Source organism: Rhinolophus ferrumequinum, chromosome 24, assembly GCF_004115265.2.
Source record: "Rhinolophus ferrumequinum isolate MPI-CBG mRhiFer1 chromosome 24, mRhiFer1_v1.p, whole genome shotgun sequence".
In the NCBI taxonomy this organism is placed as follows: Eukaryota; Metazoa; Chordata; class Mammalia; order Chiroptera; family Rhinolophidae; genus Rhinolophus; species Rhinolophus ferrumequinum.
In genome coordinates, this window is record NC_046307.1 from 19284569 (window position 1) to 19299998 (window position 15430).

The 15430-nt window shown below is 44.4% G+C and overlaps 1 protein-coding gene across 1 annotated transcript; it reads right to left on the minus strand.

Annotated features, from left to right (window-relative positions):
* Window positions 1-1820: 1820 nt before the first annotated feature.
* On the minus strand, window positions 1821-14525 carry PLAC8L1 (PLAC8 like 1). Its single transcript, XM_033096541.1, has 4 exons — window positions 14350-14525; window positions 12679-12812; window positions 3151-3287; window positions 1821-2058 (listed from the first exon to the last, which is right to left on the minus strand). The coding sequence occupies exons 1-4, from the start codon at window positions 14472-14474 to the stop codon at window positions 1918-1920; spliced, it is 537 nt and encodes a 178-aa protein (XP_032952432.1). The 5' UTR covers window positions 14475-14525; the 3' UTR covers window positions 1821-1917.
* Window positions 14526-15430: the final 905 nt, after the last annotated feature.

Genomic DNA, 15430 nt, shown 5'->3' on the forward strand with positions numbered 1-15430 from the left:
GCGCAGACTTCATCATAGATTAAACATCAACATGAGTATTTAACTTTCCCAAAGGGCTTTGGTTCCTGGCAGCTGCTCCAGACGTCCAAAAGGAAGGGCTGGGAGGAGAAGAATCACTTGATTGTCAGACAGGAGTTGCTTAGTTTCAGTGGGGATGGCTGGGGGCAGGGGCGAGTGACACTTCTCTCAGTGCTCACCAGGCTGAGTTCATCTCCATGGAGCAAACGCCAGTTTATACAACCTTGAGGGCCCAAGAAGGCTCTTGGCCAGAGGCCTTCCCTGCTTGCTGCCTGTCGCTCACCAGCTGTGTGGCCTTGGGCAAGTTACTTAACCTCTCTGTGGCTCAGGTTCCTTTTCTGGAAAATGGAGATATAATAGCACCTACCTGAGAAATGTTAAGGATTAAATGTCTTAAAGCAGGTAGACAACTTTGAGCAGCACCTGGCACATATAGGTACTCAATAAAATTAGTGTTTTACCACCTTCACAATGTTTGCCATGTCCGCCAACCATCTGTATTGTTATTTACTTACTCTTCTTATTTTAATTGTCTCCATTTTAATCTAAAATTCAATTGAAAACTTTATATCTCAACTGTAAATGGAAAACCAGTACAACATGCTATGAATATAAGGTAGCCGCAGACAAGTACTAATAGGTCACGTGTACTGAGTCCTTTCTGCTGGCCAGGTGCCATACCGAGTGTCCTGACTTGTTAGAATCCTCCTAGCCCTGCGAGGTCAGAACTGTCATTTTGCCCATGAGGACACAGAGGCACAGAGAGATTAGTAAATGTGCCTAGAGTTACACAATTAGTAACTGAAGGAGGCATGTCAAGCTTCACAGCTCTGCGTCCTCGCACCGTTCTCTGAATACAGAAACAAAAGTATTCTCTTCACACGGTAGATGTTTGGTGTAGCAGCTTCCTAGAGCTGCTGTAAGAAAGCACCACAAACTGGGTGGCTTACAGCCACAGAAACATTCGCTCGTGGTTCTGGAGGAGAGAAACCCAAAATCAAGATGTTGACAGGTCAGTACTCCCTCCAAAAGCTCTCGGGGAGGGTCTTCCCTCTCCTCCTCCAGCTTCTGGCAGCCCCAGGCACCCCTTGGCTTGTGGCAGCATCACTCCAATTTCTGCTTCCATCGTTACAGGGTTGTCTTCCTTCTGTGTGCCTCTACGTCACTCTTCTTGTAAGGACAGCAGTCATATTGGATTAGGGCGCATCCTAATGACTTCATCTTAATTATATCCCGTTTCCAAATAAGGTCACATTCCCAGATACCAGGAGTTAGGGTTTCAACATATCTTTTTGGGTGGGGGTAGGGGAGGGTTGGGAGAAGACACGAGTCAACTCGCCTGTGTAACAGTTGCTTGCCTGAGGCTTCTGGGGCTGAAGATGTGCAAGTGCTAGAGAGGTGTTCAAGATTCCCCGGGCCCTGACACTTTCTCCTTGATGCAGTCAGGACTGAAGGAGTCAGAAGGGAAGGACAGTGCTTCTGTAAGTTGGTGACATTTCGTGCGCTGGCCAGGTGCTAACTAAAATTAACCATCAGTGGTACTTTGGGAAACGTGGCTTCCTTAGCGTAAGAAAGCCATGCCACAGTTCTTCCAGCTTCCTGGACGTCCCTCATGAAAGGATGGCAGTAGGAAAATGGTGAAAAATGCATCCAAAACTCCAGGCAGGGGGGTGGAGGGCACAGAACTTGCCTCTAGAATCTGCCTGGTGTGGCTGGGCTGGCAGAACAAATCCAGACAAATAACAGAGGCTTCATCGGGGGACATGTAAAGAAAGAACAACAATAAAGAAGTGGAGGGGGGGAGTCGTTTATTTTCATACTACTTCGGTGCAAACTTAAGAACCATCTCTCTATTAAGAGGAGGGTTAAGGGGGAGTGAGGAGGAGTTTTTGTGCTCTGTCAAATACAGGTGTCCTTAGTTGAAGGGGCTGCTGAGATTTCATAGAGTTGGGAGGTCCTCATTTTGAGTTCCCGGGCCACCTGGCAGATGGAACAAGGCCAACAGCAGTGCACGGCAAGCCAGTCCTCACACAGTGTGCCCTAGGGGGAGAGACCCAGTGTCCGTTCCGGTACCATCCACAGGCGCAGGTCCATTCCCCAGGGGCCTCCACAGCACCTCCTGCTGGCCCATCCCATGAACTGCTTCCAAAATCCACCAACCCCCCTAAGTCAACGCCCAGGCCCACAGCTCCCCTGGGTCACCCAGAGGACAAGCTGACCATCTGTTGACCAACCTTTGCAATTCAGGGGCCTGCCCTTTGGGATGTTGATACTTGAAACCAATGATTTCTCTATCGACATCTTTTTTTTTCCTCTTAGGATTTAATATTTTTAAGTATTTATTTCTTTGAAATGGGGTGCACATGATCTAAAATTCCCACAGTAAGAAGGGACAGGAAATAAATTCCCCCTTCTGTTGATGTCCCCAGCCACCCAGCCACCTGTTCAGGGGCACCATTCTTGGCAGTTTCTTATCTACACTTCCCGATAAATTCTATGTCTACGCAGGTATATACACATATAGTCTTTTAATGTAAATAGTTTCATACCTCTATGCCTTACTCTTTTTTTCACTTAAAAATATATATTAGGGATATTAGGGATTCATTTTATATGAATTATAAAGAGATGCCTCTTTTTTCTTTTCTTTTTTACCACCCACATCTTAATATATATGATGTCTGTCCTCGATCTCTCATTTTACCTCAGTCTCAGCTGCCCTGGAAATTGTCTGGCTCTTTGAAGGGTCCCCAGGGGACTCCTAAAGTGAATTCTGCATACGCCACATAGATTATATTTTAACTCAGGCCATCCCAAATATATCCTCCAAATTTGATATAATTCTGTCATTTTCTCTTGATGCAATGAGAGAAACAGAAGTGGCCCGTTGACCAATAATCTGTATTATAATAGGTGCCCCTTGGAAATACCCTTCACGATGTGACGTTTTGGTTAACATACATGCTAGCAATGAATGACCACAGAAATGTCTTGCCCTTCCTTTCCTAAAGTCTTCCACTAAGTGTGGTGTTTTTAAGCTTCCTCGCTCAGACCTCTCTTTTTTCTTTTTGGAAAAGCACTTCCAGGTTCTCAAATGGATCCAGGTTCACATATACATCCAAACACACTTACCCGTATTTTATGTCTCTCTCTGGTGCCAACTCGCAGGGCAGAGGTGGACCCAGGTAACAACGGCCAACAAAAACACTCTCCATAATGCCTGGCGATGTCACACTCAAGACACATCGGACAACACAGACCACAGAAACCTGTCAATAACCACATAAAAGAAAGCCAAAGTTCTCAGGTGAGCTCGGAGCAACTCCCCAACTCAAGGAGCATTTACTGCCTTCTGCCATCAGTTTGATGCTGCATTGTCTCCCTGTGATCGGGAACTGTGAATGAATAACCAATTCTCAAAACTCAGTGTAGGAAAATTGCCATAAGTGAGCCATATCAAAATTGTCTTCTTTTGTTAAACACCGGCAAAGCTGAACCTGATACAATTCTGTTAGCATTCACTGCGGTAATTGTTTTCTCCAGTCAAGAGAAAGCGTTAAATAATTTTTTTACAGTTGAATCTAACTGTTGCTTCTATTATGTTCATCTAATTTCAATATTTAAAATAGACACATTATATGATACTTTTCAATAACAGGCATCTTTTGCTATGATTGTGATTGAAAGCCCTCTTATGGTACACTGATTCTGCCTGCTATTCTTATCAGGACTTTATTCTATTTCTCAGGCCAGAAGGTTATGCTAATTTCTGCTAGTTTAGTGCCAGCCACTGACATCTGCCAGTTTTAATCTGTAAACTATTAGAGGCTTGGTTCCTTGAACATCAACTGGAAACAGTTTGTCATTTATTCATCCACTCATAACTACTGATCCTGTTTCCTACACATTCTGCATGAACCATCTAACACAGAGGTTCTGTTTTAAATATGTTTTGGGTCACAGACCCTTTGGGGAATATGATGATAGCTATGAACTTGCTCCTCAAGGGAAAAGAAAAAGACATGCACACAGACATGCAAAATTGTGCATTCAATTTCACGGGGTTCAAGGATCCATTGAAAACTATCAATGGACCGCAGGTTAAGAACCCCTGATATACAGTACTATGTTGTCATCTAGCATTGAGAAAGGTGACAACCTGGATAAATACAAATAATTAGGACTATATAACAGCAAAAAAAAAAAAAAAAAGCTAATCATAACCTTTGAAAAATGCATTCAATAAATGTTATTGAGGCATAATTAAATACAAGAAAATGCAGAAATCATAAATGTTGACAACGATATTCACTCACGTAACCAAAGTGTGGAATGCTGCCCTCACCCCGGGGAATTCCTTTGTGTCTCTTCCCAGAGGGTCCCAATCTCCCCACCCCCACCCCTATCCCAGTCCATAGGAAACCACATTTCTGATTTCTGTTCCCATAGGTGAGTTTTTACCTCTCCTTGGACTTCATATAAATGGAATCCTGTTTACTTTTGTAACAGTCTTTTGTTCAATGCCATGTTTCTTGAGATTCATCTATGCTGTTATGGGAATCTATAGTTTGTTCTTTTTGCTGTCGAATAGTATTGAAATGTATGAATATTCCACAAATTGTTTATCCATTTTGCCACAGATTACTCCAATTTTTGCTATTAATCTTATGAATAAGTACTATGAACATTCATATACGAGTCTTTACGTGGACATACATTTTCACTTCACTTGGGTGGATTCCTGAAAATGGAATTGCTAGGGCATAGGGTAGATTTATGTTTAGCTTTACAAGAAACTAACAAACAGTTCTCCAGGTTAGGTGTACAATTTAACACTTCACCAGCAATGTATGAGCGAGTTCGTTGTTCCACATCCTCACCAACATGTGCTGTTGTCAGTTTCTTATCTTAGCCATTCTAACGAATGTGAAACGGTAGTGATCACAGCTTTTAGTGCACCAGACACACAGACCCTGTCACCAGCACAAGACTTCTCGTCCAAAGCCTGTCTCTGCCTACCGGTCCCTCCCACCGTGCCCAACAAGAGAGAATGCAAAGCCCACTCCCAAATTCAATGACCAAGAAGCAAAGAGCTAGGAATGAGCCTTTATCTCAGAACCTCCAAGGAATGTTCCAGGAGTCTGAACTCCTTCAAGGTGGCATGGGGGTGAGGCAGCACTCGTGCGCCAAGGGCCTGAGGAATGGGGCGGGGGCGGGGGGATGGGCTCCACGGAGCGGCCTATCTCCAAGGAGCATAACCTCTATTTCATCCATTCAAAAGTCTGAAGATAATCACTGAGTCATGTACGGGAGGCAACACGTGGCTGAAAACAAACTCTGAATTCAGCCTTGAGTAAGTCTGGGATGTTTCACTCCATTTTTTAAAAAATTGTTACCCCCAGTGAAATCAACAGGCTCCACCCAGTGCTGACAACGGGCCCAGGAAACTTACAGCGAGCTCAGAGTGGTCACACTGCATGCCACCTTGAGTTAGGGGACTTTGAAATCCTGGCACGTGAAAATCAACCAAGTCTCATTTTGCGCGTGCATTACAAAATAGTGTAAAAATCCTTGCAAATAAAAAATCAATCAAAAGCAACACTTTACCTGGCAAAGAGAAATGCCCACCATCCTCAGTAAGTATATTGTAAAGAAGTTATTGTTTTGTACAGTGGAACTCCTGGGCCTTATTTTTGTGACTTGTATGCTTTTTTAGAAAACACATGCTGTTTTTTTATTTAGTTTTTTCATCATATAACCATGTTACCTAAGTGTGCATTAAGAGGTGGTACTAGATGCAGAAGGAAACACACCCAAATTCAATTACCTTGGGAGAGAAATCAGATATGATTTAAAAAAAAAAAGAAAAACACTATGGAAGCCAAACTTTTATTATATAACAGCTAATACTCATACAAATTTAACCCTTTCTTTGCCAAGCTCTGCAAAAAATCCTTTGCATTTAATTCTCACAATAATCCTATAAAATTATTCTTACTATGCCGATTTTACAGATGAGCAAACTGATGCCCAGAGGATTCAAGTAATTCCCCCAAGTTCATACATTTAGTAGAAAGTGGCAGAGGCCAGATCGGAACTCCGGTAGTCTGGCCCCAAAGTCTTACCTCCTACACGTAGCACATCTGTCCATGTGTCCTCATGTTTTACGTATTTATCTATATGCCACAAAGGCTGTGGGTTTGTATGCTCACCACCACTACTTTGTATCTATTCCTGTGGGACAGTCTTAGCTCATGAACCTTCTTTAGGAAAGAGCCGTTGTGCAGGTGTCAGTGGTCCACGCTGTGAACGAGTGCAGTGGGATAAACACTACGGGCTCACACCTCAAGAATGCCCAAGAGCAGCGTGATGGGCTCCTTTGTCTAGAAGACAATTTTGTAACATCTATCACAGGCCAAGGGGAAGTATCCAGAATATACAGGAACTCCTACAAATCAATATAGGAGGGATTAAACAAAAGAATAAAATGGGCATAAGACACGAGCAGGTAATTCACCAAAGAGGAAACGCAAAGGGCCCACGACACACCTGAAAAGTTGCTCGATGCTGTCAGTAATCCGGGAAATGCATATTAAGACCATCAGAAATCATGTATTACCCATAAGAAGGGCTAAGTTTTCCAAGTTTTTGTACCAAACGTTGTGGGGGACCATGGGACATAGGTGCTCCAGGCACTGATGGAAGTGAAAACTGGCACAGCCACTCTGGCAAGCAACGTGGCTGAATCCAGTAAACTTTAAAACCCTCCAGGACCTAGCAATTCCACTTATCAGTAGCTACCCTAGCGTGATGCTGACGCGTGCACACAAAGGGGCAGGTACAAAGGTATCCACTGCAGCATTGTTTGTCGCTTAAAATTTAAAACAAATGTACACAAACAGATGAAAGTGTAAGCAAACTATAACGATGTAAATCACACTGTGGAATAATTAAGAATGCACTGGAAGATCAATTAAGTACCGACAGAGTGAAAGCTTGAAGACACATTCTGAGTTAAAAAATAAAATGGCATGATGAGATGTACAGCATAATATCATCGATGCTTTGTTTAAAGAGGGAAGGTGTTTAAGCTCCAGAGGGATTTGAGCCGTAAGTTCAGCCTCTTCCTTTTACTCACAGGCCTGGTGGTTATATAAGCACCCGCAGCCTAAATATTCCTGGCTCCTTCTCTGAGATGGGCTCCACCCTCATGCATGGAATGTGCTTCATTATTCATCGTTCTAACTCATAGGGGAGCTGAAATAAAAAGAAGCAGCCCACACAAAAACAAGAGTGCGGAGTCCCAGAGAGCAAAAGTAGAAAAGGTGGGTGGAAATTGCAGCAAGGCACATTTCAGATCAATTATTGCAAAAAGGCAGAACCATCTAACAATAAGAAATGCTCAAAATAGGAATGGGGCACACTCACACGTTGTGGGTGGGAGTGTAAATTAGTACAACTTCCAAATGGAGAGCCATGTGGCAACATCTATGGAAATTTAAAAGGGTACATGCTAGTTGACCAGCAGGTTTATTCCCCAACAATTAGCCAACAGATAGAGGCACACACATGCAAAATGACATCTGTAGGGTATATTCACAGAGCATTGGTTTGACGTCTGGAAATCACATAAGGTCCACAACGGGAATTTTTGGATAAATAAATGGAATCTGTGCAGCAATTTAAAATACTATCTCCAGAAGTGCTGACATGGTCTGATCACCTACATATATTGTTATATTAAAACAAATGTGCTGAATAGAGTGTTTACAATTGTATTTGTGTAAATTATACACACACACACACACACACAGTGAAAACCTCTGGAAGGATACCAAAATATTAACAATGGTGATCTCTGCCAGCTGAGATGATAGTATACTGCTTTTTTCTTTTATAGCCTTTTGCATTTTTCTTTGTTACAATGATTATTGATACTTCTATAATAAAGAAAATCTATTTTCATTTAAAAAATTTTTATACCTTTACAAACAGATAGACTATATCTGGATTCAGGTAAGAGTGGTTGCCCTGGGGAGAAGAATGGGTAAAAAGAAATGATGGAATACCTGATTTTCATACACCAAAGGGGTAGGTACTTTTGAATTTTGCATCATAAGCATGGTAACCTATTCAAAATCATTTTTTCTTTTTTTAAGCACTGAGCTGGTTCCAAAGGGCAGAAGCCCTCCTCCCTGGAAATGTTCAGGAAGCCAAGGCGTCCAGGTCCTTGCCAGGCATGCTGCAGAAGGGGTGTACATAAGCAGTTGAGGGGCCAGACCAGCTGCCCCCCATGTCCCTAACTCTGAGGCCTTATGGTTCTTTTAATGGAGTGCGAGAAAGAAAGAAGCGAGTGAGAATACAGATTGAAATTCATACAGTGACGACTCATTCGGGAAATATTTCAAAGCACCTCCTATGGACCAAGTGACCTGCCGGAAACCAGAGCAGTGAGCAAGACAACAGTGGGCCCTGCTTCAGAGCGTGGACAGTTTACCCAGGCTGCAGTTTGGGGACAGGACTCCCAATCCGAGGTCTTGCCCTGCCTCCTTCCGCTTCCGGAAACCCAGACAGACTCCTGGCCCACTTCATTCTACCCACCTTGGGCGTCTGATGGTTCCTAGTCCACTGAGCTCTTTACTGCCTTGTGCCTGTGCTGCCCTCCACGGGGAAGGTCATTTGAGTGGCTGACTGACCCGTCTCACGTTTTGGCTTAAGTGCGTGCCTCAGAGAGGCCATCCTTTTCCCCAGTCCCCTATAATTTCCATTCATAACGGCCTGTTTATCTCCTTCGGTGCACTTATCACAACTGCAATTAGTTTATTGACTTATGGGCTTATCGTCTGCCTCCTCTAAGAAACCATCTGTCTCATTCACTGTTATGTCTGTAACACCTATACGCAGGTCTACACATAGGTAGGCACTCAGTAAATATTAGTTGGATTACAAACCAATGTTGATTACACCTTCCACATAATCCTTCTCTGGGGCAACATCACAAACATACCTGGAGCTGGACGACCCAGCCTTTTACCCACGATGCCACTTAACAGCCCCTGATTTCACCTCTGCTTCATCTTCACATCAGTCACATCTCCAAAGGACACAGAAGCACTTGCTTGCTAATCTGAGTGCAGTGCGAATTCAGGTAAAAGCACAGAGGTGGGAAGAGGGAGGCAGTTCAAAAAATATATAATTATAATAGAAGATGAAGCAGCAAAATGTCAAAAAGAAATGGAAATCATCACTGTTCATAATGTACCCTTTGCTTAATGGATGACAAACTGGAGCAATAATTCTCGACATTTAATGGAAAACTGTCCCAGGATAGGAATCTGGCATGGAACAAAGTCATAGCAAGAAGTTCTCCTTTTTGTTCCCCCGTTAGTCACAACCATTTTCACAGTGATTTGCTGGAAATGAAATTTTGTGGATGAAGTAGCCCTTTGAAACAGGAAAGGAAAGAAACCCAGGGTTCATAGCACGCATACTCCAGCTCCGTCCTGGGAATTACGGTACAGACGAGTGTAGAAAGGGACATTGCCTTTGCATTTTCTTCTAGGACAATTAGCTCAGAGACACCATGAGCAGTCACCAAATGAAAGCGTTCCCAGGGAACAACAATTAAAACACGGAACATTCGAGATCACTGCCCTGTTCTCCATGGGTCATACTCAATTGTAAAGAATACTGTACATATTTCCCCACTCCCTTCCTTCCCCCCTTGCCCCTAGAACGGGAGACCTGGTGTGGTTGGTCTGTTGACCACTGATGAGGGCGGGAGCAGAGCTAGGCAATGAAGCAATGTCTAAGGCAGAGAGGGTGGTGGGGGGTGGACCTTTCTTTGACCACTTTTTAGATTCTCTGGGATTGGGTGGAAATCCCTCTGCAGCAGTCAGTCTAAGTCTCCTGTCTCCACCCTTTGCTCTCCACATGCTGGAGAATAATAAAAATGTATAGTAACAATAATATTAATACCTAAGAGTCACTAAGTGCATTGTTTTATGTTTGCTAGGGTATTCCTGGTCACCTGCACCCCAGTAGAAAATTTTAGGCAATTATCCCTTCACTATTGTTGGCAATATTGATAGACCTGCCATTCAAAATGCCCCGGGTCTGGCCAAGCATCAGGCATGTGACCGAAGCTAGACAAACTGGGCTCCATCTGCTGAAACAGGAAAACAACAGATAAAAATGTTTGGGGTTGACCAGACTGTCAGCTAGCTCTTGATAATGCATCTTATCCCTTCTGAGCTTAGTTTTTAGTTGATTGTTTAATTCTGTGAGCTAGCTAGCGCATAGCCTTCTAACGAAATCCAATGCTTGTTTGTGTATTAGTTTCCCAGGGTAGCCAGAACAAAATACCACAAACTGGGCATCTTAAAACAAGAGAAATTATTCTCACTGGAGAAGTCTGAAATCAATGTGCTGGCAGGGTTGGTTCTTTCTGGAAGCTCTAAGGGAAGAGTCTGTTCTGTGCCTCTCTCCAAGCTGTTGGTGGTTGCTAGCAAGCTTTAGCATTTCTGGGCTTATAGGTGCATTACTCCCGTCTCTCTGCCTCCGCTGTCCCGTGGCCTTCTCAGTGTGTTTGTACCCAAACTTCTCTCTTCTTACAAAAACACCCGCCATTGCATCAGGTCCCTCGCTAATCCAGTACAATCTCTTTTTAATTTGACTACATTGCAAAACCCCTATTTCAAAATAAGATCACATCCAGAGGTTCCAGGTGGACGTGCATTTTTAGAGGACACTATTTACCCCAGTACAGCATGCAACCAACAAAACTCTGATCTGGTTATGTTCCAAAGCAGTGGCAAGAGTGTATGCTATATATTACCTGCTTTAATCCTGACAACCACCCTTGAGGTGGGCACCATTATTATCCCCATTTTAGAGGAAGGAAAATGAAGGTGCAGAGAATTTGTTAAGAGGTCAAATGACCAGTAAGAGGCAGAGTTAAGATTTAAAGCCAGTGCTAAATCTGATACAAATGTGTTCCCCTCATCACTGCATTATATTCCAGGCTTTGCCCTACTTGGAAATACATGGATGGCTCCCCAACCCCCACCTACATGCTATGAAAGGGAAATGGTCCACTTCGCAATGTGGGGTTAAGTCTCCACATCCCCACATGGCTAACCTGCCTTCTCTGTACCTCAATAGTGGGTGACAACCGAAGTCAGAGAACCTGGAAGAGCACTAGAGAGAATCCTTGAGAACCAGAGAACAAGTGCCGAAACTGTCTGGTCAGAAGTCCACATGGGTAGCAGTGGCAGGAAGAAGAGTGCTGAGTGCTGGGTCAGACGGGCAAAGGAACAGGCACAGAACGCAGGGTTTGGTGCTGGCCAGGCTCCTCCCCTGGAGGCCCAGGCAAGCCTGGGTGATGAGAGCAGCAAAAAACGTTAGAGCTTCTCCCTCAGCAAGACTCTCGGCCAAACAGGGACTGGGGTCATGTAACAGTTCAGAGCTCTCGGACGGACCCAGCCTGCGAGACTTTGGGACAAATTCAGATCTTCCCATAAGCCTGTGACGGGCAGGGAGAGTCATAGTCTTCAAAAAATACTAGATCTGGGGTCTGTTGGGTTTTGAACTAAAGAGACTGTCCCTCGACCATCAATGGGAACCCGCCCCAACCCCCCTCCAAGAAAGACTGTGTGACTGGGTTGCTCCCTAGGGCAAGCGCATCAGGTCCTGGAAAGGGACACTGACATGTGGCACCAGAGATGGGTCAGAATGTCCTGAGGTAAAAATAGAATCAATGTGCTTTGACCTTCTAACCCAGGGGGAAATCGTCCAGCTAGAGAACAGTGCTGTTGGTCCTTCTTTGTAGCTGACGCACTGTCTGCAAAGACATCAGTCTACAAAGGGGGTTTCACTTTGTGCTAATTCCTATTGTTCTAAGAGTACAACACATTCCTCATAGAAATAGTAGAAAGAGATAAGGAAAACTAAAACAAAAATCATTCATTAGCTTACCATCTGGAGACACCTGCTGGAAGCATCTGTATTTGTATCCTTCCAGATAGTTCTCTAAATATTCCCTCCCAAATTGGTGTCGAAGGTGCATAGTTTTACCATCTGCATCTTTCATTTAAAAATGCATCCAAAGTGTCTTTTCACACCAGCAAATGTTATTCTACAACGTGACTCTGGATGGCTGTGTAGTAATTCATTGCAGGGATGCCCCCATTGAACTGAGGTTGGTGCACATTGTTGCTACAATAACCAACGCTGCACAACGTGACGTTGCTGCTGAATCTTTGCACATGATTTATTTCCTTAGAGTAAACGCCTGGCAATGTAATTCCTGGGTCAAATGCTGTGCAATACTTGAGGTTCTTCTTACACATAATACTAAACCACCCACTGTGAAGGTTGTACAATTCACACTCCCACCAGCAGCAGGAAAGGGAGCCCTTTTGGGGAGTCTCTCCCAACACTGCCTCTGCCATTTAAAAACAATCTTTATGTCACCACTTATTCTATAAAAGCAGCCACATCTCTGAAAAGCAAGGTTTTCCCCGCTGTTGAGTACATTTGAGTCACTAGAGGATTAGTCCATTTACTTTCTGTCCTTGTGCCCGATACAGCTTTTCCACCCACTGATGTCTTGGGAAAGAAGATAGTGAAGGAGAACTTAAATGAAGAGGGAAAACATACAAATTCTCCTATCTCTGCAGACGCTGAAGAGGCCGGTGCTCCAGTCCCCTCCAGTGTGGACAATCGTGATTGTGGTCCTGCCACTGGCTCCCCGGACAGGCTGCTTCACCACAGCCTGGGCTGGTGCATGGCTCCTGGAGAGTCAAGGATGGTGATTAACTTAGAAACAAAGAAGATGGTTCCGAAGGCCAATCATTAAGCCAAGACGACTGATAAAGAGGAGATAGGGACCCAATGATGCCAAGCGGCTCTTAATTCAGAGATCAAGCTGACTTTACCATCCCCCTCCCTCCTCCATCACACCTTCTCTTTTTGCCCCATCTCTATTAATGGCATTATTATTCCAAATCCTGTCACTCAAACTCAATGTCCCGTTTACTTCCTCAGTGTTTCTCAGTGTTTCATACTAGTTAAATTCACAAATTTGGAAGCAAGAGGCCTCAGTTCAAATCCCAGCAAATCTCAGTTCAAATTTCTGGAATAGGAGCCACCTCCTGGAAAGGAAGAAAATGCTTAGAATACAGCCAGTCTAAAGTGCCAGTGAGACATCAGGAGGACGCCAAGCAAACAGCTGGAAATGCTGCACTAGACCTTAGAAGAGAGGCAGGGATTGGGAGCTACCTTCTAGAAGTGTGAAGTACAGCTACGAAATATGCCCAGCCCTTTTATCCATGTCACAGACCTCGAGTCTGGTCTCCTCTTCCATAAAACTGGATTTAAAATATTCTACCTCCGCCGTTGCCAGGAAAGTCTAAACAAGATCATATACTTGGCACACAGTAGGCATGCAGCCCACGGCAGCCATTGTTGTTGTTGTAACTGAAGGATCGTGCACACACCATAGGGCATTCCATATGCTTTTCTGAGAAACAAATAGAGGACCGAGATCTGGGGCAGCTTCTCAGTTGTCATGTGCGATCCCCAAATATCCTAAAATTCAATCAGGGTAACTAACCATCCTAGTCTGCCCAGGACTACAGGTTTTCCCCAGATGGAGAAGTTTCAGTGCTAAAATCGGGAGAGTCTCGGGCAAGCCAAGAGGGTTGGCCACCTTGATTGACAACTGGTGGGAGGCGAGAGGCCGACACCAATCCTGTCGCCATCTGCCCCTACGAGTAACAGTGTTAGGAGATTGATGATGCTCGCCCTTCCGCCGTTTGACTCACTGTCCTTCTCCTCGCAGCGAAGCACATCCCCCCACTGCATACCCCCACATGCCTTGTGCTTCGGTGCAGGAGGGGGAGTGTCATGTCACTCTCCTCCTCACTGAAACTTACGTACTGAGAGCTCCTTCTGCTTTCCACTCCCACCTCCTTGATTACTTCAAACTCTAAACTGAAACCGAAACCCTTGAGTTTTTATTTCAAAAGCGTGGAAGTTATTGGCAGCCACCAGAAATAGTTTCACTTGGTCAGGGTTCAACGTTTTAAGTTAAGAATAAAGGGACACCCTTTCACCCAAGCCAGCCCTTCCCTTTCCAGGATCCAAGGCAGGCCAGAAGGAACTCAGGAGTTGTCCCCTGTTGGAGTACACGTGGGAAATGACAGCAACTACTTCCTTCCCAAGCCCATCTTTCTTTGCCCCAGCTCCTTGTAAGACGAAATTGATTTGATATTCCAACCAAAGAGCAGAAGCTAGGGGCGGGGGACAAGAAATCACCCTACTGCGTACCTCCAGTTGGAAATAAAATGCTGTTCATCTTCAGATGACATGAGTGAAAGCAACAGAGGAGAGTGTATACTGAATAAGGAAACATCCTCAGGAACCTTAGAGACGTCATTTACAAAACAATTCATAGCGACAGGTGTTTTCTTGTCACCTGAGCTATCTCTTTCCCTTTGACAAGAAGATGGCTGATTCTAAACTTGGGTTCAATCCAAAGTGAAACAGCTCTTCTAAGGAATGTTCCTGATATTCTGGAATCTGACATCACAGCAGTGTAACTGACAGACAACTTATTTCTTTAAAGACAGGTACACACCTAACTGTGGGCATGTCCATCTTACTAATCGGAAGGGAGACACTGCTGAAGATAGAGTGTAAGTGTAAGAAAACGACTTCTCTGTGGTGGAAAACGCCTTTGCTCAGAGATCCCTTTGGTAAACATTTATCTAGCTAAATGCCACTCAACCTTCCCTTAGGAGACTCAATAGCCTACAGATTTCTGCCAGGCAGTGCAGCTGAGAAGCAGCCAGGGCTTCACGTCATGCCCAGGACGGCTGGTCCAATTCAGCAAGAAGACTGAGTCTCTTATAACTAACCTGAAAGCAAGGACTGGGACGTCTTTCAGCCCAGATACCATACTTGAATCCATCTCATGAAAGCTCGGTCTCCTAAATTTTGAGCTATGCTGGGCTGTCTCGAGCCTCTAAGGCTGTTCAGAGCTTACAGAAATCTCCTCTTCTCCCGTGGACTTCACTGATCACGCCAGGAAACTGGTGCTGCTGCTTAGCCCAGATGAACCTGGTGAACGAAGCAGGGCGAGGCTGCTGAGTGTCTGCCTACGGCTCTGAATCTTCAGGGTCTTAGGAGCCTCTGAATTACGCATCTTAGGACATGCCTTATGGATGTGTGGACCCCAGAAACACCGGAAAAGTGTCCTTATAGGAAAAAATATTAGACAAAATTGCACAATGAGGGAGGGGATAAGGGGAAGGGTCTGCAATCATAATTCAACGTTACATTAAAAAGACAACAGGAGGAAACTGCCAAATACACTACATATTCTGCTCATCAGACCCTTAGAGAATGA

Bases quoted from the DNA above. Each gene is read 5' to 3' on its own strand.
- PLAC8L1 (XM_033096541.1), bottom strand. From the start codon at position 14,474: ATGAATTGTTTTGTAAATGACGTCTCTAAGGTTCCTGAGGATGTTTCC. The intron at 3,288-12,678 runs GTATGTTTTCCC...GGTTATTGACAG, and splicing joins CTGCAGAGATAGGAGAATTT to GTTTCTGTGGTCTGTGTTGT. The intron at 2,059-3,150 runs GTAAGTGTGTTT...CTCTCCCCCTAG, and splicing joins GAGAGAGACATAAAATACGG to GGCACACTGTGTGAGGACTG.